The sequence below is a fragment of the Electrona antarctica genome (genome assembly GCF_951216825.1).
Source record: "Electrona antarctica genome assembly, chromosome: 12".
Taxonomy (NCBI): Eukaryota; Metazoa; Chordata; class Actinopteri; order Myctophiformes; family Myctophidae; genus Electrona; species Electrona antarctica.
In genome coordinates, this window is record NC_136793.1 from 36,715,120 (window position 1) to 36,742,314 (window position 27,195).

A 27,195-nucleotide genomic window follows, 5' to 3' on the forward strand; every position below is an offset into this window, starting at 1 on the left:
CTGAGGTTAGGGTTAGGTTTGGACCAGGTTAGGTTTTAGTTTTACTTTGTATGTATTTTACTTGCATTGTAGGCCTATGTATGTATCAAGCAAGAACAACCTTTTCTTTTTAACCGAATGTGTTCCCACTTCCCAGATTTCAAGTGCCCAACTGAACTGACATACAGGAGGTGAACTTCTTAAAATTATGTGGTTTTATTTTGTCTTAGTATTTACCCCACTCGTGAGTCACATTTTTGAAGTATGAGAACGGACGGACATTCGGCCAATGATATTTGGCCACATGATGATAACATGACCACATGATCCACATTCCACAGCAAAGAGAATCTCTACATGCTGTTTCCTCCAAACTCCCCAAATAAAAGCACTCGGAGTATGCATGCAACGGTTATAGACATATGGACGCTATTCCTTGTGTGAGAGTAAGCATTCTGTTGAATGAAACTTGTAAAAGAAGATTAATCAACCCGTTAATTTGGGGAAGGGAAAACAACAACATAAATCATGCTGTTTCGTGTTTGGTGCCGAGAGAGCGCACCGGTTGGCTAATATTGTTTCCGTATGAGATTTTCATATGAGCATGCGCATTAGCGCTAACGCGTGTTTGTAGCCGTAGCTACAGCGTTAGCGTAGCGGAGAAAAAAAAGGACGATTGCGCGCTCTGCAACAATAACATCTGCTAAAACTAACGCTTCATGCGTAAAATGTACGTTTTAATTGACAAGACTGCCGTTTTAAATGTGTTAGGTAAACATTCCCACGTACCGGGTTTGATTTGTTAACAAGCACGTTATTAACTGAGAAAGCAAGATGTTTTGGTTCAAATAACAAATAGGCTAACGTGGGTGAGTATACTGTTTACTTAACTCTAGTATGGCTCTTATTGTGTTGTATGTATTCAATTATATATTATACACCATTCAAAAAGTCTCAAGGCTCGTATATCTCGATCGAAGAAGAGTTTTCCCACTAAAGCAAAAAGTAAAGGGCATTGCGTCTCGAACCTATTCCCTTTAAATTTATTTCACTGCGCTTGAAGCTTAGCAGCAGCCCCAACATGGGATGTGACACCAAAGCCGCAAGCAACTTAGACGCTATCTGCATTTAAGTTTAATACAATCATATTCAGACTTCCGTGTTATGAATGAAATGAAAGGGCCCCCGTAAATCTGAATCACCCACCCACCCCCTCACTGTATATGTTTTTTCCCTCTTCCTCTATGATGATTTCCTGTTTTGGGCTATATAGAAGTGTTTTTGATTGATTGATTGATTGAAATATTTATTAACAGTTTGCAGAATTACAGTACATTTCAAGCACAAACTCAACTCAGATTTTACGGGGGCCAGTTTCGAATTGCAGCCGTCTGTAGGTGCCCTTTGAGAGCGGTTTTGAAGGAGTCAAGGGATTCGCATGTCTTAATGACTGTTGGTAGGGCGTTCCACATTTTGGTGGCATAGGAGCGAAAAGAATTTAGTCCCTTGTTTGTGCCGAATCTGGGTTGTACATGGTTCGTTGCACTCCCTCTGGTGTTGTGGGTGTGGACTTCGTTAACATTAAGGAAGTATCTAGACAGGTACATGGGTATCTTGGTGGTGTATCGAATCTTGTGGACCAGACCCATTGCAAGATGCTGTACTCTGTCGTCGACCCTAAGGGCCGATTCATACTCCTATTTTACCGCTGTTTCGGCGCTGTAGTGCCGAAATGATTTCGGCTCGTCAGACATTTTCAGTAGCACCGAAGAGCCGACTTTAGGACGGTACCCGCCCCCCCGAACCTAAAATGACGTCACATTGTAGGCTCTACAGAGCCGAACCGACTTTTATTCGGCTCTAAAATAGGGAGTATGAATCGGCCCTAAGCCATTCCAGCCTGTCGAAGTGGGCAGGGGTGGGTTCGGGGGCGAGGTCAAGTAGGAGTCTGACCAGTTTGTTTTGGGAAGTCTGGATCCTGGTTTTAAGGGCCTTTGAGGTGCTGTGGTACCAGGAGGTGCATGCATAGTCAAAGAAACCTTGTACAAGGGCTCCTGTTAAGGTCTTCAAGGTGTTTTTGTTGACCAGTGAGGAGATCCTGTAAAGGAATCTTGTTCTTTGGTTGACCTTTTTGATTACGTTGGTGGCCATTTTATCACCGGAAAGATTAGCCTCCAGGATGGAACCTAGGTAGGTAATTTCATCTTTACGTGTGATAACATTGTCACCCACTCTAACCAAGAAGCCATTTGCCTTGCTGAGATTACTATTAGAGCCAAAGAGAATGGATTCAGTTTTTCCCAGGTGTAAAGATAGTTTGTTATCAGCGAGCCAGGTGCAGATTCTACCGAGTTCAGAGCTGAGGGCCTTTTCAACCTGCAGTTTGTTCCTGTCCGAGACTAGCAGTGCCGAGTCATCTGCGAACAGGAACAAGTTGCAGTCACAAGCTGAAGTGTATATTTGTACGTCTCTAAATGTTATGATGAATTGAACATGGTGGACCCTATTGTAAACAATTGTAATGCTATATGGTGTCGTCCACAGTTAACAGTTTTCTTTTGAGTTGTGCTTGACATGTACTGTAATTCTCCAAACTGTTAATAAATACTTCAATCAATCAATGGGCGTCAATTTTAAGTTTCTTGCGGCTAAGAACACTAAATTCATTATCGGCGGTAATCCAATAAAATATCTCCACTTTCCCTCCACTTATTCATTTGCACTCTATTTATTGAACATTTTACCATTTCATATGTTTATTCTCCATGACCTTTACTCGGATCAGGCACATTTTTAGTTGCTCAGTCTGCTAAACACCTAATTTGAAGCCAAACCTAAACATATGCAGTGTGTGTTACAGATTGGGAAGATTTCACTGAGCAATTGAATCCACATCATCTCAACCCAACCGCCTTGGATTAGGAGTCAGGTGCCAGGTTGTCACAAATGTTACAGTCGTGATGGAGGGTGATGATGATAAGTTGGTTATGACTCGAGAGGAGCTCCGAAGATGGATCAAGGAGAAGATGAAGGAGAAAGTGGACTCGTCAGTGGTGCAGGGCAGCCGGCTACAATCCCTGGTGGACATGACAGAGAGGCGGCAGAAAAAATATGAGGATGTCCGAAAGTGAGTGCCATGACTGACACACACACACACACTCACGCATATATATATATATATATATATATATATATATATATATATCAAGCGTAAGCGATAGTTCATTGAGGCACGGAAGGAAGAAGGTTATTAGTTCCCCTCATTCATTCCCCCCTAGTAATTACTTGCGCAAGCAGAGCACGCAAGTAATAGTTTTCGTCCAGTGCTTCGATGCGTATATCGTCGTTTGATGTGTATGCGCCGTGCCAGCGTATGACGTAATGACTACTTGTGCTTGATATGGCAGTGGTGTCACATCACATACATGTATACATAGGGGCATTACCTTTAATCCTCCCGACACTAAAACATATCGTCATTACACCATCGAAAACCAATTACACCCTGGCATTGGGTCCTTTAATCCACATCTTTATTACGTCATTGAGAGCTAGTTGTACCAGTTATACCCTGACATCATATGCTGCTACGATACATACGCATCAAACGGGGCATACGCAAAGTAACCAAAGTATACCGCTAATCAACTTACAAATTACATATACATAGAGGCATTTCCTTTAATCCACCCGACACTGATCGACATATACGTCACCATCGAAAGCCGTCACTCATCCGTATTTATTACAACATTTCTTTTCATCAGATATCGATGATTTATTTTTCTTTGAGAAACTAAAAAGGGATCCAGGACACTTCTAAATCGATAGAACTGTATTTATTTTATAGATATAAACTTTTACCATACTTCACAATACTACTTTTTTACCTCCAAAAACTAGGTACGTAGTAAATAGCTAAACCTAATAATTTAATATTTCAAATGTCCTTTCACAGAGAAGCTGAGATTTGACAGTTTGTAGCGGTCAACAGTACTTGCACGCTCTGCTTGCGCACTAGTAGGCCATTTATGGGCAAGCAAGTAGGCACTCGACAGAGTGCAGTTCTAGTTCATTCTGCTTCTTTAAATCAGCTCCCTCTCCAGGCCATTTCCCTTCTCACTCATTCGCTACGAGCTATCTCATCCACGCCCTCATTCCCACAGTGCAATTCAGAACTTCTTAAGCAGCCTCAGCTCACTACTCATTCTCCATGCTGAGCTGTCAAAGCAGCTCATGCGGCGTCTGTGTGAAAACATTCCCCACCTCCCCGGCCTCCTCCCTGTAGTTCTTAGTCCAGGAGTTATTGTATTGTTTGCAATTGTGTAGATTCACTGTGTTGAATCATGTGTTGATGTGTTATTACTGTGTATTGTTGTTCACAGATTATTGTATCTTTGGCTCTGCTCTGGGGGGTCGTTGATATCAGAACTGTGTCTCGGTGCACAGATAATCGGATATATCAAATGTGATATCAGACCTGTGTCTTGGTACGCAGATTATCTGATATCACATGAGCAGAGCCACACCGCCATACTAACATGCAATAGCTTTGCAATAAATGGTTTATGGTCAATCTGAGCTGAAGTGTCTCAATGAAATATATAAAACTGAATGGGACAAAATATTTACATCCTTGATTGTGCCTGGCAGGACAGTGGACGAATGTGAGGCTGTTGTGAAGAATCTGTACAATACAATAGATTTGGAGTACAGAGACACTGACTCAGAGGATGAAACACACCGCACAAACACTGATGGAGCTGCGGTGAACAGACTCGACGATGATGATGCTATAGACCGCAGTAAGGATGTTGTTTAAAATATAAAATGGAGCTTTATATGTTTTTTGAGTGGTGTAAACCACTCCAACAACTGGCTTTGTACCCGTGTCTGTTCGTACCAAAAAAAGCGATGTACCCGTGTCTGTTCGTACCAAAAAAAGCTATGTACCCATGTCTGTCCGTACCAAAAACAATCACACCCGTGTGAACTGAGTGGTGTAAGGTCTTATATAGCCTGATCAGCTCTGATCTGACGTAATGAAATCACACCTGGGTGAACTTGGTGCCCGTTGCAACCATGCTCATTTTTGGTACGAACAGACAGACAGACAGACAGACAGACATGTAAACTAACAAAGCCAGTCGTAGGAGTGGTTTACACCACTCAAAAATGAGCACGTTGCTATGGTTCACACGGGTGTGATTTCATTACGTCAGACATTACGTCAGACCACAGCTGATCAGTCTATATAAGACCTTACACCACTCAGTTCACACGGGTGTGTATTTTTTGTTACGAAGAAAATGTATCAAGTTTTCAGATACCTTTCTGTTATACAGTATTACAGAATACTGTATGTGTAGAAAAGAGTCATCCTCAACGGCAACCAGAGACGAAGAGTTCTTATTCATTCAACCTTTATTTAAATTCTCGGAGAATCAATTGAGGTAGACCCTCATTTACAATGATGCCTTATAATTGTCACGGTGCTGCCTGTCCCTTCAGTCATTAGTTTAGCAGCAGCAAACCAGTCTAAAACCTAGAACTCTACCTAACGGTATGCTTGAGCAAATTTATATTATAAAAAACAATCTAGTGTTTATTCAATTTATCAAATTGTGGCTACTGGCTGCCTATGTCAGCAATTTATGTTTTCTTTTAACCAGCAATGTATTGGTATTCCAAGGCAAAGGCCATCCAATTGATGACATGTTATGATTTCACTAACAATCCAAGTGATGACATGTAGAGTTTCTTTTTTTTTTCTTTTTACATTATTAACATTTATTATATTTTCACACTTTTCTCCTTCCTAGGCGGTATGCCTCATTTAACGCCATATGACGTTATCCCATCTGAGAGCCTGGTGACTTCTAACAGTTCTGTTTCCAAGTCACAACACCTACAGACTACCGGGGTTCAGAATTCACACAAACCCCCACAAAAAGATGAACCTTCTACCTCAGAAGATGAAACACTCTACACAAACACAGATGATGATGATGATGATGCTGCTGCTGCTGCTGCTGCTGCAGATAACAGTAAGGATGTTGTGTCAACATGTTTTTACTTCACTAACATGAAGGCATTTCGTCATACTATCTGCTGCTGCAGATAACAGTAAGGATGTTGTGTCAACATGTTTTTACTTCACTAACATGAAGGCATTTCAGTAACATAATCAAAGTGATGGCATGAAGTGATTTCAGTATTTGAGTATATTATCATTTATCACATTTTCACACTTTTCTCCTTCGTAGAAGATATGCCTCATTTGTCTCCAACTCAAGACCCAGAAAGAGATGAGGCTTCCTCTACTTCACAACCGTTGATCACTCGCCGTTCTCTCCGTACCCGGGTGTCAGTGAAGCAAAACACCTACAAGGAGGTAGACGAAGAGGACAGTGACGGTGATGATTCTGAAACGCAGTGGGAACCAAAAGAAGACAGCAGCAGTGGCTCTGATTGGATCGACTCTGACTCCGAATCCCGGTCAAAAAAGAAAAGAGACGAGCAGACACTGATGCGAGTGAACGCCAATATCACAAGACACTACACTGCAAGCCAAGGGACTCTGTCACAGACGAATATTGTGACAACCCATGGACCAACAACAAATACATCCATCACACCGCCAAAGCTAAATGGAGGTAAACAATGGATTTTCACTTTTCATGCATGTTTGCAACTACAGTGCTTCAAATATAATCCTCATTCACTGTAGTCATATGGAAATGCTGCAATGTTAATGTTTTTTTCTTTGAATCACTGATGTATTCACTGATGTGTATTTAAAGCTGTTTATTAGAGAGAAAAAAACCAATATATAACGGCCATATACAATGCATCCCTGTGAACTCGTATCATATTCCAAATATATATTATCTAATATTATATTATCTATCTCTTTAAGTCATCATCGTCATACTATACTATACTATATCATCATCATATAATATAATAATACTATAATTCACTCAATGTCTGTCTGAAGGTCTGTCTGAAACACTGTCGTAGCTCCTCACTGGCTGCACCAATCGCTCTGCCTTTTCACACAGGCATTGACCATAATATTACGGATGTCTTAACAGCCCTTTTTTCAATTTGACAAATTATTAATTAATAACTCATTTATAAGTGAATTAAATTTCCCATCGACTTACATGGGACAATGCGAAAACTCAAGTATTTAAATCTCAGAATCTGACGGACCTACAATTACAACACTTGGAGGGGAGGTTCATAATACTTCAAATTCATGTAATAAATAATTACATCAGTCGGCATCATGGTGGCGCTACAACAGCCCACTTTACATTTTGCCTTATAACTCTTGAACCGTAGGTTGTAAAATCAAAATGCGCCAGGATAGATTTTCCGCCATTTTGACTTTTCTTCAAAACACACTTTTTGCTCTTCCACCTACAGCTTTTGTGCAAATCTCACATAAATCGGTACACATGCTTTCTGGACCTATCCGATTAATACACCACCGGCAAAATTGTCATAGTCCGTATCATTCGTACAGTGCTGTAATCTGCTTCCAAAGTTAGTGGGACGGGGCTGTTTCACACAAAATGACACAAATCACAAACGGAATGTCCATTCCACCCCAAATTTTATTCACATGTCAAGGGTGGTTTACTCAACAGAGAGCCCAAAGCAATTCCATTTTCATCCCCATATGGGGCGCCGCAAATGCAGAATTTTAAAACGTTTATTGCAAAAACATGCTTTTTGGGGGATAAATCCGCTATGTTTGCGATAGAGTAGCCTACGTGTGCTATAGCGAGACAGGACAGTAATGTTATCTATTACATCGCAGTTGTAAAAAGACATTTGAAGGCAATACAATTATTATTTTGCATTGTACAGTGATCTCGATGAACAGTTATTTTTAACCAGCCATGATTTGTGGTCCTCTATGTTGCAGTAAATTCCTGTGCACGGGTGGCTTCCTCCAACCCAGACACAAGTCACACAACCCGCCCCGACTTCCCAGAAGAGGAGATAACGGTTGGCATGGATATCTTAGCCAGGAGGAAGCCCAGCTTCTGGGATAAGGGAAAAATATCACAAATCATAACGGAAGGTGTGACAATGTTTTCAGCAGGACTTATGCTTAATGATTTAGAATGGAATATTGCCTGGTTTATGGTTTTGACATGTAGGCTATAGGGAGAAGGGTTTCCCAGTAAAATACTGTACTCAGTGCAACATGCATTTGTTTGATTCAGACCTCTCTGTGATTTTTTTTATTCTAAAGGTGATTTTAGTAGATGTAGGCTTATCTATCCAAACTAGATCTTCAGCCAATATGCATTTCCTTCAAATTCATTAAAGGGACATTTCACTGCTGGAAGAAACTGCAGTCACTCAATGTTAATAGTATTTTTAGTAGATAACAGTAGCACAATTTGAAATTTGCACCCTATGGCCAGAAAAATGAAGTCTGTGTATTTGACTAGATTGCTGGATTACTGCAGTGCCCATGCTGCTTTGTTGCACTACTCCTGCTTGTGAAGGCTGGGTGAAGGTGTGACTTGAAGTACAGGAAGGAAGTGAGACCACATTTTCATGACAAATTTCGGTCATGAACATGGCACGATTACTAAAATATCTAAACACAAAGTACACGTATAAAAACTCCAGGAAAGTGTTTATTGTGTCCTAAACATCATTAAAATAATATCTGGTTGCAAAAGGGGTGAAGTGGCCCTTTAACTGAGTGTCAACCTGAAGTGATGCCCATAATTTGCACACTCATTTCCCTCCAAAAGCACTTTCACTTCTGCCCATATATACTGTATACATACATACTACAAATGCAAAAAGGTATGTATGTTGTAGAAATTGGTGTCTCTTGACTGAACAGATGGCGCCACTAGATAATATTTCAGAACATATCTACTGTACTGTGACTATTTTAGGGCCAGGATGTGGTGAGTTATGCACTACGTGCCTACTCAGACTAAAGCGCTTTACAATGGTCCATTCAGTCATACATTGTGGACTTGGGGAGGGGAAGCGGCAAGCAGTTAGGCTGAGCTAACGTGTTGCACGCCCTGATTGGATCTCACCGATCTGTCCATCAGCCCCGGCCCCTCCTCTTCTCCTCTAGTGCAGCGCTACGTCACATCATTTGGAGCGACGCCCACCCGGAAGGGTTGACTCCCTCTTCTAGACCAGAGCGGCCAATGCGTTCCCCCCGGCTTTCAATTTTTGCACAGACGAAAATGAAAGCCTGGGTACCGAGGCCAGCAAGCAGTCGATGCCAGCGTTCCCACATTCACACACCAATGGAGGCAATGTGGGGTTCAATGTCTTGCCCAAGTACACTTCATGTGGACAGGAGGAGACGAGATTCGAACCGCCAACCCACGGGTCATTGGACGACTTGCTCTACCTCCTGAGCCACAGCCCCATTTTTGCGTTTGCTCTAGTGATAACTGATAACTTAACTGCTACCCTGTACTACTGTGACCCTCACTGTTGTCATAAGACATGAATCAACTGGTCTATTTTAAGCAACACAAGGTCAATTCCTCATTCACAGATGATGTGCAGAAGTACGAGGTAGATTTCGGGGAGGAGAAGATCCTGTTGTCTGGACATCAAATTGCGTTTTGCCACTCAGTGGCTGTGGACCGGCTGTACGTTGGTGCTCGCGTGGTGGCCATGTATCAAGAAGCTGATAGGTCCTGGTATGATGCTGGTGTCCTGGTGGATCTCCCCAATAGAAAGAACCGGATGAGGTTAGTGTGTGTGGGTGGGTGTACATCCAGGTGGTGAATTATCCTATCATATTAGATTTGTGTGTGTGATTTGACACTTAGTCTATTGTAATAATGAATAATAACGGCAACAAGGGTACGCCTCTGAGACGGTTGGCCAATGAGTATAAGTTACAGTAGAAGTTTTTAGCTCAATTCCAGTTATGGGTTTTGATAAAAGAATGTTTCTATCTTTCAGGTTCCTGGTCTTCTTTGATGATCACACTCCCTCCTATGTTGGTCTGACTATTCTTAATCTGGTGTGCCGACCATGTAAGTCTTGTAAGATGGACATTGTCAATGTCTGGGTCAGTTTGAGGCGAGTCATTTTCGAAGGAACTGTTCAGCTTTTGGCTGTTTAACATTATTGGCTGATGGCATATACACAGTCATCAGTAGGGGAATCCCAGTAGTTGAATGACAAATGTGTCCAACTATCTACCTTGTGTTTTGTTTTTAACATTGCTAAATGAACCATGTGCAGACTGCAGAGGACCATCTACAGCATAGAGGTCTGCTGCAATCAAACTGCTTGATGATGCATAATTCTCCTAGCAGTGTTTTGTCATTGATACTAGGGCGATGCACTGTAATAAACAGGAAAAATGTATTGTACAAAACTAAGAACGCAAAAATGTGGTTTCTCAGAGTGGTAACGAATATCATTATTAGTGATATGTACTAGTAATTTATCATTACTTATTTCAGTAACAAATTACAAAGAGCCTGACGTTTATAATTAATCATATTACTGGGGTTTGAATAGTAAATATCAGGATCGTTCAAAAATTTTCCTGAAATATAATATTATAGCAAGACCCTACTAACAACGTGGTACTGCCAAACACTAATTAAAATTTCTTAAATGGAATAAGGAATTTTATGTTCCTGTTAACCCATTTTGGGCGGGAACCCCTTTTGGTGTTAGCATTATGTTATGCTTTAGCTATTGAAAAATAGCAGATCTACAAGCTCATAGCGCGCCACCGAGTGGCGCGCTACGAGCTTGTAGGTCTGCTATTTTTGAAAAATCGAAGGACTGACATAGAAACATAGCTTTTTCAGAAAACTGTCAGGATGTAGAAGACATTTTTAGAATCTGATCTCAGGTCAAAATGGGTTTAAGTCATAAGAGGAAAACAAAACCAAACCTTGTAATTTGTCTTTGTTTGTGTGTGACAGTGAAGGACGTGTGTGAGGATCTTACTGAGGAGACTCACAGGATATTTATCAGGGACTACCTGCAGGTGTATCCAAACGCCTCCCTGGCTGTGTACAGAGTTCACCAGCCCTTGAATGTGGAGGTCCAAGGAGTCCAGAGGAAGTGTGTTGTGGAGCAGGTTGACTGCCAGTTGATACAGGTGGCTTTCAAGGTGAGGTGCTTTCAACATGGTCCTGTAAATCATGATTATTATTATACATTTGGTCCCCTTCAAGTTTCTTTTTGAGTGGTGTAAACCACTCCTACAACTGGCTTTGTTTGTGCAGAAAAAATGAGCATGGTTGCTATGTTCACCCTGTTCACCCGGGTGTGATTTCATTACGTCAGACATGATTTCATTACGTCAGACAGGCCTTACACCACTCAGTTCACACGGGTGTGATTTTTTTCTTTTTGAGTGGTGTAAACCACTCCTACAACTGGCTTTGTTAGTCTGTGCAGAAAAAATGAGCATGGTTGCTATGTTCACCCTGTTCACCCGGGTGTGATTTCATTTCTTTTTTTACAAAAACAAAACAAAAATCTGCCTTTTACAGAGTATAATATTGTAGTCAATCTCATTCCAAAGGAATAGCATACTCAGGGCATTCTTGAAGTAAAATTGGGTGCAGATTATTGACAATATACGCAATGAAATGAGAGTGCTGATATTTCTTTTAAATCTCTTAACTCTTTGAGCGTTTCAAGGATTTCTATATAGTAGGTAGACTTCTCTATGGCCAGAATGGCGTTTTTGAATGATTTATTGAAAATTCTCTGTTGTGAATGTGTGACAACGAAAGACCTTCAGAGAAAGCTTGACTTGTCTGCTTCCAGGAAAAAAATGAACTGAGTTGATAAAATGTTTAGTTCTTGTGTTGGAAGCCATTTAAAAGAGCCTGCATTTACACTGTTTCTGTTTCTAGGACAACCAAAAAAAGTTATGCCCGGTTGAAGTTTTATTTTCTAAATAACTTTTTTTCTGCTGGGCATACATAGCCATGCAATATCTCATTTTAAAGGGTGAGTTGTCTAGTTCAATTAAAATAAAATAAAAAGTTTCTCACATGTACCACTGTAGATATTTTGCCATCTATAAATAGCATGGTCAGTCATGATCAATCTGACCTATCCAGCTAAAAGTCCCCATAGCTCTGAAATTGGAACATCATATAAACTCAATTCTTTTTTGGGGTAAAATTAGACATTCTAACGCACATTTTGATATATACCATGTTTACATAGTCTTACCAGTACCTTGTCTATTCATGCATGTATCTCAAAAACCTGTTATGAAGAAACACAGTTTTGATAAAAAACACATCCAAGGACATTGTTTTGATATGACTTGGTGCCCATGATATGTATCAAAATATAGACTTGAATGTATACTGTATTATAAAAAAGAAATTGAGTTATTACCATCTACCGTTACAGAGTAAATCACAGTTGAAACTTGCTTAGTCATATACAATAAACCTCACAATAGTGAACAAAATAGTCATGACAGGTCTAACTCATTGTAAAAGCGTCTTTTATTTTTTACGACTACTAACATAATAAAATGATAAATATTACAGAAAATAAATAGGCCTACATACAAAACAGTTACTCCTCCCCTAGCTCTGATCCATAGCTCTAAATGCGCATTTAGAGCTATGGATCAGAGCTACTCCTCCCAAATGTCCCCAAACCCAGTCCTTGACGGTGTGTGTGTGTGAGTTAACCTGACTCCGCCATATGGGGCAGCAGAGTGTACACTGTGTTCCCCCCTCCTGCTCCCATCTGGGAACTCTCAGGCAGACTTGATGCCCGGCCACAAAACGGCCTGGCCAATCAGCAGCAGCTTCTAGCAACTTCTAGCAGCAGCTTCTAGCTTCTACTAGCTGCTGCTGATTGGCCAGGCCGTTTTGTGAGCAACTTCGCTTCTAGCTGCTGCTGATTGGCCAGGCCGTTTTGTGGCCGGGCATCAAGTCTGCCTGAGAGTTCCCAGATGGGAGCAGGAGGGGGGAACCCAGTGTACTCTCTGCTGCCCCATCTGGCGGAGTCAGTTTATGTGTGAGTAGGCTAAATAAAAAAAACACCCAAAAACTGCCCCCCCCTGAAATGAATGAATGAATGAATCCGGTTCAGTGTCGGAGAACGCCATCGCAGTCTTGACTCTTCATCCTCCTCCTCCTCCTCCTCATCTGATGCCAGTTCTAAATATATAAAAAGAAATAAACATTTTAGCTGTAGTCAGTGCACGCTACTATTACATGGCGTTTTACCCGGCTGCTGGCGATCAATGATTTTATTGTGCAGTGTCTTTGTGGGCCGAGTCGTGGCATGACAAATACAAATAGATGCTTGTATAAGTAGTATCACGATAAAATAATATGGCAACGTTAGAATGAAACACCAATGAGTGATCGGTGGTAATGTAGCTAGCTGCCCAGGGTATATCCAGCACCATTGCGTCGCAATCATCCAGCAACATTGGTACTGGCTATTGCCCGGGCTTGTGGCCCGGCCAATAGCCAGTACCATTTGTGCAGTGTTTGTTAGCAACTACTACTAGCCAACAGCCAGTGGAATGTGGTGACGTGATGGTGCTGGATATACGCTGGGCAGCTACATTACACGCGATCACTCATTGGTGGTGTCATTCTAACGTCGCCATATTATTTTATCGTGATACTAATTATACAAACATCTATTTGTATGCCACGATGCCACGATTCGGCCCACAAAGACACAGTACAATACATTCATTTGATCAGATGTTTTTGTTAGCTACGTCGATCACCTATAGTACCGACCCTTGTTATATATTCTCCGACTATGCATGTCACGATGACTAAACCAGTTAGATCTATCCATATATGGTTCTACCACATCTATCTGATATCAGCACTAGGTCGGCTCGGGCCAAATATAGGGATCGTCTTACTAGACATGTCATATTAGGGCATTTTCGAATACAATAAAATTACCTTTTAGCGAAGGCATCAGCCTTGGTGGTAACTCCGGTGGGGAGAAGAAAAAACATTGCACACGTGTAATCCGCGAGGGTGGATGTTGCAGCCCGGCCAACGGTCTGGGACTGGAGAATGCCACTGGACACGGATGGATCATTTTTCAGATTGATTTTTTTGCGGCGACTGCAAACCTGGCTGAAAAACTCTTCCTCCAGTGCCCACCTCGGAGGAGTCAACCAACCCCCCTGTTCACTGGGGGCTGGGCGTCAGTTTCCAATAGGAAAGCATACACGTGTGTCACGTGACACTGGAATTCTGGGAAATGTAGTTGATATTTATGCTCAATACTATATACAGAGGTGCGGACCGAATTAATATATTGGTATTAATAAAAAAAGAGAACTACGGAAAATCACGTACAGGGCAGAAAAGACTAATGCAAAACTCCACGTGTTTTCCAGTAGTAATCTGTCTAAGGGTTAAATAACAAAGCTAGAGTAAAAACAAAGATTAGCTACACAGGAATAATATTCTGTTTCTGCTCAATGGTTTCTTTTTTGTAAGATTTAGCCATACTCAAATGATCTTTGAAACAAATAAGCTTTACTGTGATTTTGTTGTCAATAAATATACCTGGTTACATACATTTGTAATTCGTGTCATGTACACAGAATGTGTCAGAACATGAGATAATGTGGTGGTCTGCATGTCATCCTCAGGATGATGAGCAGAAGGAGTGGATATACCTGGGCTCCATACGGCTCGAATACATCAGCAATTTGAAGAAACGGAACGAGAAAGGAACGGAGCCACGCAAGGACAACCAACCCTCCCTCCCCCCGCCGAGTTAGTATTTGTCCAGTGATGTAATATCAAGAAATTATCACATGTGATATTTGTCAGGTGAAAGAAGCGCTGTCTCTGTTGTGTTCTTGCCTCTGTTGTCTTCTCTTTTTGTAACGTGTATGTTTGTGTCACAACCTCGTGGCCATTGTTTGTGATGTTCTGTTTGTGGTTCAATGACTGTTTTGTTGTGGCTTTGCTGCTGTCCGTCCTTGCAGTTTAGCGCATAACATTTGCTACTTTTGTGTTAGAGGCAGCCTTGACTGTTCATGCCGTTGTTTGCTGAGCCAATCAGGGCTAGTCCCATAGGCTAGAGAGACATGCCGTTGCTTAGAGACGAGGCAACCAATCAGGACTTGGTCCCGACCAGAGTAATCTAGTAAGAGTAATGGCACTCCCGTTGACTCGCATTGTAACAATGGAATGCGGAAGTGCTCATTCTATCTCAACGGGATAGTTCCAGCCATAGGAGCAATGTTTGGAACTATAGCCCATAGGCACCCGCTTTGCGCCGAGATCAAAGCTTGTCGCCAATTACTAGATTACTCTGGTCCCGACTAGGAACCAACGTCGTCATTAATTCCTTCTTTGCCGGCTAGCAGTTAGCATTTATGAAGTTCCCAGTGCCACCATCCACGTTCACTTTAAGAGCTGGAGTTTAGGCTCTATATTCTGATAGTAATCATCGCTATAGTGTGTATTCTGTAAAATAGGTGTCCCTGTCTCTCCAGCTGTGTAGTAAACAGAACATGCATTTCACCAATTTTATCCAATCAGGAGAAAGAACACTTACAGGATACAGTATAAATACAAGTGAAATTGGAAGTGATGGCACAAAGAAGTGAGAAGACAAAATTGGAATTATGTACACATTCCCTCCCATTACACTAGGCGCAAAATACTGAAGAAGAGATCCTGGGCAACCAAGGAAGCTTAGAGAACATAGACATATAAACGTTGACGCCCTTTCCGGCTCTGAGGCGAGCGTCACAATTGAAGGCACAATTTTCCAGAGATTCCTTGCAAAGCATTTGCCTTCAATGAGCGTGTAACATAAGTCCCGGAAAAGATGCGCTGTGATTGGCCAGTAGTCACTTGAGTGACAGCGAGAGACATGGAGGTGTCGCATGAGTGACGTCACTTGGGCAGCGACACAGCACTTCTAAATATGAAAGCTTTTTGTGTTCACTCTTTAATGTTTTCTGTTAGTAATCCCCCCTGGCTCTGATGTTGCTTGTCTTGTCTTGTTTTGTATTGTCATGACTGCACTTCCGCTTGACTTCCTGCCTTCATTGGGAGACACGTCGCTCTAATGAACTGCAGCGGCCATTGAGGCATCTATTTTTGAGTGGTGTAAACCACTCCTACAACTGGCTTTTGTGTGCAGAAAAAATGAGCATGGTTGCTATGTTCAAAATAATTTCTGACGTAATTAAATCACACCCGGGTGAACTGGATGACCGTAGCAACCATGCTCATTTTTTCTGCACAAAAAAAGCCAGTTGTGAAATCACATCCGGGTGTGATTTCATTACGTCAGATCAGAGCTGATCAGGCTATATAATACCTTACCTTATATAATACCTCACATCGGACAAAAACTCCAGCTGAATTAACTTCATGGTCACAAATCATCACATCAGAAGACGACCCTACCTAGCCAAAGATCTTTAAAGACGGTGGGAAGCCCAATAGACGAGACGCAAGACAAAGTTTTGTTCAACACCAAGAGAATATTAGATCACGGCTGCTCTTTGCCGAGACAGACCCTCCTGACCAGGAGGGTCTGAGACCTTTGAGACCTTTGAAACCAAAGATCTTTAAAGACGGTGGGAAGCCCAATAGACGAGACGCAAGACAAAGTCTTGTCCAACACCAAGAGAATATTAGATCACGGCTGCTCTTTACCAAGACAGACCCTCCTGACCAGACCCCAGCCAGACCCTCCTGACCAGACCACAGCTCATAGCTGATTAGGCTATATAATATCTTACGTTATATAATACCGTACACCAGACAAACACCCCAGCTGAATCAACTGCATGGTCACAGATCATTTTCAAGGAAAAGAACATCAGAAGACGATACTTTCCATTCACATAAAATGAAACAACATAAAATTGACGACCCAACATAAATCAGAAGACGACCCTACCAGAATCAGACCTGAAGGCCATTCAGTCTTTGAGACCCTTGAAGCCAGAGATTTTAAAGACGGTGGGAAGCCCAATAGACGAGACGCAAGACAAAGTCTTGTCCAACACCAAGAGAATATTAGATCACGGCTGCTCTTTGCCAAGACAGACCCTCCTGACCAGACCCCAGCCAGCCCTATATAAAACCTTACACCACTCAGTTCACACGGGTGTGATTTTTTATAATATCTGTTAGAGAAGGAAAGGAAATGGTCACGTGACTGGGCTGCGCCATGACACTTGCATGGGAGCCAAAACTCACACCGGAAGTTCAATGAATACATGGCAGTGAATGGATCTGGCTGGATTAGCTCATAACAAACATTATTTTATGAACAATTGTCATATAATCGGTTCAGGAATATAAAAGAAGATATCACAGGTTGTTTTCTAATAACTTGCTTTTCGATGTGCACAGTATATAATTTTATTTGAGGATCTAAACCGCAGCAGGTATCGTTTCTGTCTCGGAGGTATCGTGAGATTTGGCTGCCAGACAGGAAACGGTGGGAACTCTATGATACTTGGTACATTCAGAAAGGTACTTTGTGCTCTTTAGATACCATACCTCTATAAAATTACGGAAAGCAACACAGCAGACAATAGTGTGTTACATGTCTTCTGTTATTTTCCAGAAGCGTTTACTTTAAAAGAGGTCTCAGTCATTCAGAAATAGTGTTTGTTCATGAGCTGGTCACTGAGCTCTCATTGACTCCAGTGCATTCTGCCAAACTTCCGGGTATAGTTTGGCTCCCATGAAAGCATCTATGAAAGTGTCACGTGACCATGTCCTTTCCTTCTCTAAGCTTCCTTGGGCAACCAGGAAGTGCAGCCCCCACCACACTACAGTGTGGCTTCACTCTAGTTGTTTTGGTCTGTGTGATGTTTAGATCATGGAATTATAACCTCCCAAACACCAGATTTTGTCTCATTGTGAGCAGAAAAATGAGTAAGCGTGCGTGCGTGCATGTCGGATCCGTATGCAGGCTGTCTAGTGTCTAACATGCAAGTAATAATACAAAAAAAATAGAAATTTATTTTTTAATTATGGATTAATACCAATTAATGAAATCTCGTTTTGGCACAGTCTGTTACAATAGCTCTTCACAAGATTATCTCGTTTCAGCACAGATTGAGTTATGTTAATACATTACATAGTCTATATATTGGGATTTGGTTGGACAATAAGATAAACTTCAATCATCACATTGATGCATTCGCCAAGAAGCTAAAATTCACTTTGAGATTCTTCTATAGAATGAAGTCCTGTTTTTCTTCTGCCTCACGAAAAAGGCTGGTCACTGGCCTTTTCACGTCGCAACTTGATTATGTTTACCGTTTCGCCTGTTCCTCTGCTTTGGGCAGTCTTGATCCCCTTTTTCATGCTGCTTTGAGATTCATTACCAGCTCCACCTATAGGACACACCATTGTACTCCTTAGTAGGGTGGTCCTCCTTAGCATCTCGCAGGCTGCTACACTGGTATACTTTTATCTACAAAGTCATTCTTGGTAATTCCCCTTTTTACATTAGTTCTAAATTCGAACTAGTCCAAAATTCGCTCAACCTCAGATCAAATGCCTGGATGCGCTATGTCGTACCCAACACCAAATCTGAGGCAGGGAAAAAACCCTTGCGTTTTTTGGGCCCTGGGCTTGGAACGATCTACAGACCAGATTAAAATTGGCTTCCTTGATCCCCCTAGTGACTTTTAAGAGGCTTGCCTCTGGCATACTCTCCAGCCATTGCTCCTGCTTTGATGAGTAGCAATTTGCGGTATTCTTAGTTTTATATTAGCTTAGTAGTTTCTTAATGTATTGTTCATATTAGTCTCTTTTAGTCTGTACTGGTTTAGTGGTTAGCTATTTAGACTCTCTCTGAGTCTCCCTGGTAGTAGGTTTTTGGTATTACGGATGTCATATGTTTGTCTTGTCATGTCCTGTATTTGTTGTTACTGGCAGAGCTGTGTAACATTTATTTACCTCTTCTCTTGGCCAGTGCGCACTTGTAAAAGAGACTTTGGTCTCAATGTGATTTTACTGGTTAAATAAAAATAAATATAAAGCCGCTCTGTATGATGTTCCATAGCTGAGGGTTTCACCCGGGACAGCCCCTAATATGCTTAACTTTAACCTCCCAGAAACTATGCCTAAACCTATCTTTTACCTGACAGAAACTATGCCTAAACCTAACCATAACCCTACAACCATACCCATCCAAAAAGAGGGAGAACTCAAATTTACAGTTACTTTGTTGCAAAGTAAACTTCGATGTGTGTGGAAAGGTTGGGTAATGAGAACTTCTTTGTCTCTTTCCATTTGTCAGTGACGGCAACACAGACCATCCATCCAAGCAAGCCAGGTCAGACCAGACCTGCTACCATACCAGTATCGGCAGCGAGCACCAACACCAGCACTAGCACCCACACCAGTGCTAAAAGGCAAGCACTTGTGTTCCAAGTTTGTGTTATAAACATTTCTTGAATGATGAATTAATGATTTGAGGCTGAATGTAGAATGTTAATCATAAGAAAAGTATTGTACAGGACATGCATGGTGGACACAGTAGTACTCACTCTTTCTGTCTGTCTGTCTCTGTCAATCTCTCTTTGCTAACTTTTTATTCTTTTGTTGTGTACTTCATAACATGTATGATAGGGCTCTGTGCAGGCCAGACAATTGGCTCAGGCAGGCTGCACCTGGGCCGATTATTGAATCTGAAATATGTGTACAGTATAATTGCGACCGCAGGTCAGTTACTGACATTATCCCCATACATGGGGATAATGTCAGTCACTCATTATCCCCAGTCACTCTGGCGAAAACTTGAGTTCTAAACAGGCCCGGAAATTAAGGCCCTACCTGTGCCCATATCAAACCCTGTACACTCAAGAGAATGTCCCCGCTACCACCCTTAGATCTCCATATATGGAGCTGACCTGTTCTGACATTCCATATGTTGATCTGACCTCATCAAACCTTGTACACCCAAGACATGCTCCTTATATGGCCAGTACAGAATTCATTCCATGTTGATCTGACCCCCCATGCCAAAGCGCCAGTGCTCTCCCAGCAGTCTGTCATCAACAAGGCGGATGCGTGCACGTGACCTCGCCCTTAGGTGTACCAGGTGTTACTGGTACGATGTACTGTAACAGTCTTGGTCTGTGACTATTTCTAGACCATAAGTGTGATTACTACATGCGGATGCCGTGGTGTGCCTTTTATGTCCATGTTATAATGCAATTTTTCATTCAGTTTGGATCAAACCCAAATGACTGCGCTATTGATCTCTTTAATTTTTTTTAAATCGTCAAAGGTCAAAAGCACAACATTAGTCCTGTGCTTATTTAGGGGTCATATTTAAACCGACGTCTACAGAGCATATGATGCAGTAGAATCTGAGTACTTTTCTAGTCACATTGTTTTTAGATTGATGTAATAATGGCCTGGGCCGTGGCTCAGCGGTCCAGGCACCTTGGCTGGTAATCCAGTCTGTCAGTGTGCCGCGGGTTCGACTCCCGATCCCAACGGCCTTTACTGCATGTCATCCCCCCATCTCTCTCCCCATTTCCTGTCAGCCTACTGTCTGTCCCTCCATAAAAAATATAAAATAAAGGCGAAAGCCACAAAAAAAAACATTCTAGATTGATGTAATAATAAAACGGTGTCCACGAGTGTAACTGCACAGTTCACATCTCGAGAACGGTCCGACGATTGGACATCAAAGTTTAAACGCATTGTGGCGCCTGATGTCAAGTAATTCGGTCACAGACCGGTCGACAGACAGTTGCTATGGAATGCATGCATTCCCAATTTAATTTGCATCGTTCCTGAGTAGGCCGGTGCCCAAGGTCTAGTTATTGTTTATATTACTATTGGTGGTAAATGGTATTGCTTAAAGAACCCTCATATCTTCTATACATATATTAGGAGTGAGCTGCCAGTCGCCATACCACCATCTGAGAGGGTCAAATACAGCCCTCACAGGTGCAGCCCAGCCTGTTTGGACCGAATCAGGCCCAAAGATGGCGTGAAGCCACACCATGGACGAAATCCACTTCTGGCTCCTCTGTTCTATGAGTTCCACCGCATGAAAGCTCGCAAGCGTAAGGCTGACGAGGTACTTGTGCATTTTATTTTAATGCCAATTTCTTATTTTCGTTGATTTGCTGTCTTGTCTATGTAGGGCAGGGGTCCCCAACCTTGGGTCCACGTACCATTCGCTAGTATTCCGTGAAGCGAGTTTGCACGAAAATGCCATTTCTTTAATTTGCCTCAGTCTATTCAGAATGAATACAATCGTTAAAAAGCTGTCAACACATTTCACTCACAAAGCTCTACTTATATTTTCGAAAAATGTTCGCTGCTGTCTGGTCCTGCTGGCGCGTTTCGGCACCACTTTAGCGCTACTTCAGCAGCCGTAGGACAAAATTCGACTTAAAATACCATTCATTTTTGGCAGTGTTTACCATTTCCTTTTTTCTTCTTTCTAATTATTTGTTCGGCCCAAAAAATTGTGTTCGTTTGTTGTCACAATACGAGTTGGCTTTGTCTGAGGCTTACATGTCTTTAAATAAATACTTTTTGAAATGTCTATGCGCAAAATGAATGGGGAATTATTTCCTGGGTCCCTCGGCGTTCTGAAAGGGGGCGGGACTGCTATTTCTTCACTTGGGTAGCTTGACAAAAGTTACATGACTACATTTTCAGTAGCACATCAACATAAAACAGAATGGAATTTGGTGCAGTTTGTCCATCACATTAAAGAGAATCCGCCATCCAATTGTGGCTTTTACGCATCACTCAATGTCACTCAGGCTCCCCTGCCTAAGCAAAGGTTTTGATTTATGGATTGATTAATTGATGCTTTATTATTTGCTTCCCTCAAAGGAGTCACCTCACCTCTACTACAAGTCTCCTTGTGGCCTGAGTCTCAGCACCATGGCATTGGTGCAAGACTACCTTTGCAAGACTCGTTGTGATTTCCTGTCTCTGGAGATGTTCTGCTTGGACCCTGACGTGTTTGTCTCCATCACCTGCAAGCCCTTGCCCTCCAAAGTATTCGTACTTGACATCTCTAAGGGCAAGGAGCGCAGACAGATCTCCTGTGTCAACGAGCTAAACACTGATCGAGCTATACTGCCCATGTACAGAAAGGAACCTGTGGCAACCGATGGCGTCTCTATCAACACCTCCCCTGATTTCCTGGTGGGCTGTGATTGTACGGATGGGTGCAGGGATAGGTGGGTGTGCCTACCAGGGAGCCCGAAAAGGGGGATATGTCAACATTTGTGCAACCACCAGCACTTGAACTATGACTATGATTTGATAATGATGGTGATTATCTAAGAATCTGGCCAACGCTAGTTTTGTCACTTCTGACTGAAGAAGCTGACTTCTGTCTATTTATACTTGTGTTTTGCTTTGCAGTGTTGCATGTTCCTGCATGCAACTGACTGTTCAGAGCACTGCCCTGAGCCATGCTGGACCCATGGATTCAAGTGCTGGTTATCATTACAAGAGATTGTTCAATCACATCGTTACCGGGTGAGTTTTTCATTATCTGAATTAAAGTCATGATAAATCGTTCCCTTATGAACAAATCCCATATTCATATAATACTAGTATTTTCAACAGCCTATATTTGTGTAGGCATTTAGAGGAACCAATTATAATTCTCACCTCACTGTCATCACAAGATATCTGTTTAACCTTAATTGAGATGAGTATAGTACAGGGCTCGAAATTGCGACAGTTTTGGACCCAAATGCTCCTAAAATTTAATCTGTAGCTTCTGTGCCACCTAAAAATATATTTGGGAGCACCTATTCGACTGCCAATAATTGCTGTGGTGTGACCAAAACAGCACATGAGTAAACAATCTATCAAATCTAACACATTATTACGTTTATTGGCCTGAGGCCTGCTATGGTAGGCCGCCTGCTATGGTAGGCCTCAGGCCTGTGTTTTCATATAGGCCTACATTTACCTTGCTGACATCATTTCACCTCTGAAATTTAATTTAATAATATTTGGACTGCTGGACAGCTGACAGTAGGCTCTCTTCACTCTTCAAAAAAATGTCTTTGATGCTGAAGTAGGCCTAAACATGTAAGTTTTGATATTTAAATGAGATGAAGAAAGTCACCACTCACACCACACATTTCTCTGCGAATGGTTTTACTACTGCCACATGTCGACAGGTGTGTGTAGGCTAAAGAGGCTTTAGGGAAACAGGTTTGTTTATGTATTCATGCAGGAGGCCTTACATGTGCAATAAGGACAGGTATGGCTGTGCTCTAGTCTAGTTGTCTATTTCTATGTTGTTGTGTTTGACAGTGTTTCCCAAAAAAGGACATAGTGTCTGATTGGCTGCCATGCAGCCAATAGGCCTATCTCACAGCCCGTTTTTCACGCCCACTTCCGGTAAATAGTGGTGACTTTAACATGGGCATTTACACGTTTTTTTCTCTGGAGAATCTAAGTACATTTTCTAATGTAAAAATGTGACAGACCAATATTATTATGAAGCAAACAAGATGGTAAATCAGGTCGAGCAGATAGAACAAACCTTACCTTGAGAAAACAAAAGTTGTAGACTTCTTAAATAACCTCTGTTAACATGTAGCGTCTATGGAGTGACGTCACGCTATCACCACTAACCCCGAAAGGGGGCGTATTTAGGGGGGCGGGGAAATTCTGTGAGATAGGCTTATTAGGCCGCACACAGGCTTCTGTTTGCGGCCTAGAGGGGTGTGTTCAAGCTACGTGCAACACAAAACTTCTTTGGGAAACCCAGCCATTATTATTAATCGAAATGATTGAGTCTTGACACATCATCACTCCCTTCTCCTCAGTGTGTATGAGTGTAACGCTCTGTGCCGCTGTCATCCTTCTACGTGCTCCAACCGAGTGGTGCAGAACGGCATCCTAGTGAGGTTGCAGGTTTTTAGGACGGAAAATCGAGGCTGGGGCGTCCGGGTTCTGGATGATGTGGCCATGGGCACCTTTATTTGCACCTTCAGTGGTAAGTCAGTCTGTCAGAGAGCCCTCTTGTCACCTAAACTTCTTGGGTCGAATCAGAGAAGGGTTCAGGTGGTTTTGCAACCACAACAACTTTAACTTTATCCCAAAACTGATAGTTGAATCATCATTAAAAGTTGCATATGGCACGTACTAAGCCAATGCATAGAGTATATATTTTCCCAAATATAACTAAACCAAGAAGAACATGCCATCCCACTACCAAAATCAGAATAGGGTCGACGTGGTGTCTGGTTGCTAGGTCCGAACTTACCAGCACTCCACTTGCCTCCACACTTTATTCATAAGTACTCTGCCAAGGTTCTAGGCTTATTATCACGCCATCAATGTCTTCACATATTGTACAGTTATTATAAAATGCATTATTCTGGCACATTTCAGCCACCTCTTTTGCCGCAACGTCATCAAAAGCGATGCGCACCTATGGTAACATCATTGTACAGGCCACAGGTTTCTGTCTTACACCTTTTTATTTATTTATTTTTGTGCTGTGGTGCGTGTTTCCAAATGTCAAACAAGGTTGTTAATAATTTCTCCCTAGTAAAATGCCTAAATTGTTGCAATGCTTACAATAAATACGCTATTTAAAAAAAATTACATACAGTATTTGCACCTGTGATTAATTGGGTTTTTTTGCTGTTTACGATAGCTTTCTTCAAAATTCGATAACTTGTAACACTGATTCGTGGACTCTAGCCGTTCCTGTAACCTTCCCGCAGTGACTTCAACAGAATGGAATGTTCTCTCAGTGCAACATATCATATTTAGTACAGTGGGCAACAAGTGTACAGTCATTAATAATCTTCCATCATACTGGACAAGTTAGAATGTTAGTTACGTTACTCAAGTACTCTCCTACACTCGCTCCCCCCCCCCCCCCCCCCCCCTCCTCTCTCTAGGTAGAGTCCAGAGCAGTGGGAAGGCGAAGAGTTATAACACAGAATACTGTGTTAAGATGAACCACATAGAAGCGGCTGAGCTTCACAAGGAGGATTATGAGACCGATGCCTACTCTTCAGACAGTGAATCAGGTACAACTGACAGACCAGATGGTTTCCCTTCTTGGACTGGGAAAGCCATTTGTATTAGTTTTTATTGGTGCACATGATGGGCATTGTTTGTTGTCCCTATTTTGGGGCAAACATTTGGTGAAAACAGTGTTATGTTGTGACTCTCGGTAAAGAGAGTTGGTGTAGAGGGAAATACTATCGGTAACATGTCCTTCCACTATTCATTCAAACAGAAAGATAACCATTAATCTAATTTCACAATTGCTCCTGCTGTTTTATGGTGACTAAAGGTAGCCAGGGATAAATTAATGTGTGGTATTTTGTCTTACTCAGAGTAATAAGACCTGGCTCGGTTCTTCTACCATAATTAGGATCAGACTCTCATGCTGATGTGTTTATATTTCCCATAGACCTCGAAAAGACAGCCGACCCTGAAAAAGGATCTCGCATTAAAGGGGAATCTGGGGCTGACTCTACCGCGAGGGAGAAGGGACCAGACAAATCGACTACCTCTGATACCACGGTTATGACCAGGCATTTGTTTGCTGGGGAGGACCAGTGCTACGTCATCGATGCTGGTGTGGAAGGCAACGTGGCACGCTATTTCAACGTGAGCCGATGCAGCCAGGATCACAAAGTGCTGTCAAAACAGCCACTTTTCCCCCGTGCACAGAATTGAAATTAATATGACTAAGTATGACTACATGCTGAATGGCCGAGCATTTCTCCTCTCTCTTACAGCACAGCTGTAGCCCCAACATGTTCGTGCAGAATATCTTTGTGGAAACACATGACCTTAGGTTTCCCTGGATGGCTTTTTTCACCAACAAGTAAGTGTCTACCTGTCATTGTCTGAGGAGATTGTTTGAATGCCTTAACACTCATACATCGTAAGCATTGATTGTGATTTATATTATTATTTTTAAGATGTATTTTTTGGGCTTTTTCTGCCTTTATTGGATAGTGTATAGTATGGGGACAGGAAACGGGGAGAGAGAGATGGGTGGGTGACACGTGGCAAAGGTCGTCGGGATCGCGAGTCGAACCCGCGACACACCGTCAGGCTGGCTTAGCAGCCTAGGTGCCCGGACCGCTACACTAGCCGCCTTATATTATGAACTTTTTATTCTTACTGGTTGACATGTGTCCCCCTCTCTCCTCATGTTTTGTTTCAGGCTCATCAAATCTGGTTCAGAGTTGACCTGGAACTACAGATCTACAGTGGGAGGTGTAGAGAACATCCCGAATGTCCAATGTCACTGTGGTTCTGAGAACTGTCGTGATACACTGTAGTTGGTGTAACAATTTACAATATTGAAAGCCACTAGATGCAAAGTTAAAGTTATACCGTAATTTGCTTATATGTGCTATCCTTTAAATACTGCAATCCATACAACTTTTTTATGGTAGAGTACAATTAACTAACACAAGGGACCAGGTTTAATTTCCCAGGTAGGATATGAAAGTTATGGATTGCAGCTTTTAAGTGTGTGTGTGTGTGTGTGTGTGTGTGTGTGTGTGTGTGTGTGTGTGTGTGTGTGTGTGTGTGTGTGTGTGTGTGTGTGTGTGTGTGTGTGTGTGTGTGTGTGTGTGTGTGTGTGTGTGTGTGTGTGTGTGTGTGTGTGTGTGTGTGTGTGTGTGTGTGTGTGTGTGCGCACATGCGAAAATATATATGTATATAGTTGCCAAAAAAGGACAATAAAATAAAAAACAGTGGTTCAGTTTTTGCATCTAGTGGATTCCAGTGTTTTTAATTTTTATATCTGAGGGGCTGTTTGGAAGCCCCATTCTCCCCCCCCCCCCCCCCCCCCCCCCGCCGGAAATCATCCGGGGCGCATTACGATTATGTGGCAATCTTTGGTCATCTACTGACCTGTGTACCCGCCCCACAGTTTTTGTACCTGATGATTATACTGAGCATTAAAAGACTGTTCCTTTAATTTCCCTTTTAAAACAATTGTTCTTTAGAAAACATGGTTACTCAAGGTTCACTGGGGGGTCCTTTGCATTAGTGTTATTTGTTCACCTACAATATATAAGAGCAAAGTAAGTGGCATAAACCCTAGTCAACAACACATGACAGGGTGACCTAAATTATCAAGAAAATAGTACAAATCAATTAAGTATACAATACAGAGACGGGCTACAACATTTAAATAGATGACATGTAGTGCTGCACAATT

The 27,195-nt window shown here is 42.0% G+C and overlaps 1 protein-coding gene across 6 annotated transcripts; it reads left to right on the forward strand.

Moving 5' to 3' along the window:
- LOC306934473 (histone-lysine N-methyltransferase SETDB1-A-like) lies at positions 1–26,952 on the forward strand. 6 transcript variants are annotated; one of them, XM_079517044.1, is made up of 20 exons: positions 1–170; positions 2,840–3,106; positions 4,633–4,784; positions 5,802–6,017; positions 6,088–6,105; positions 6,246–6,635; positions 7,919–8,077; positions 9,542–9,740; positions 9,958–10,031; positions 10,941–11,131; positions 14,639–14,765; positions 19,282–19,396; positions 20,889–21,078; positions 21,849–22,201; positions 22,389–22,505; positions 23,816–23,985; positions 24,902–25,033; positions 25,423–25,622; positions 25,754–25,842; positions 26,188–26,952. In XM_079517044.1, exons 2-20 carry the CDS (start codon positions 2,940–2,942, stop codon positions 26,303–26,305), a joined length of 3,177 nt encoding a protein of 1,058 aa, XP_079373170.1. In that variant the 5' UTR covers positions 1–170; positions 2,840–2,939; the 3' UTR covers positions 26,306–26,952. The 6 variants fall into 6 exon arrangements, with proteins under 6 accessions (XP_079373170.1, XP_079373168.1, XP_079373169.1 ...); XM_079517042.1 differs by lacking the exon at positions 1–170 and adding an exon at positions 294–425; XM_079517043.1 differs by lacking the exon at positions 1–170 and adding an exon at positions 554–709.
- Positions 26,953–27,195: the final 243 nt, after the last annotated feature.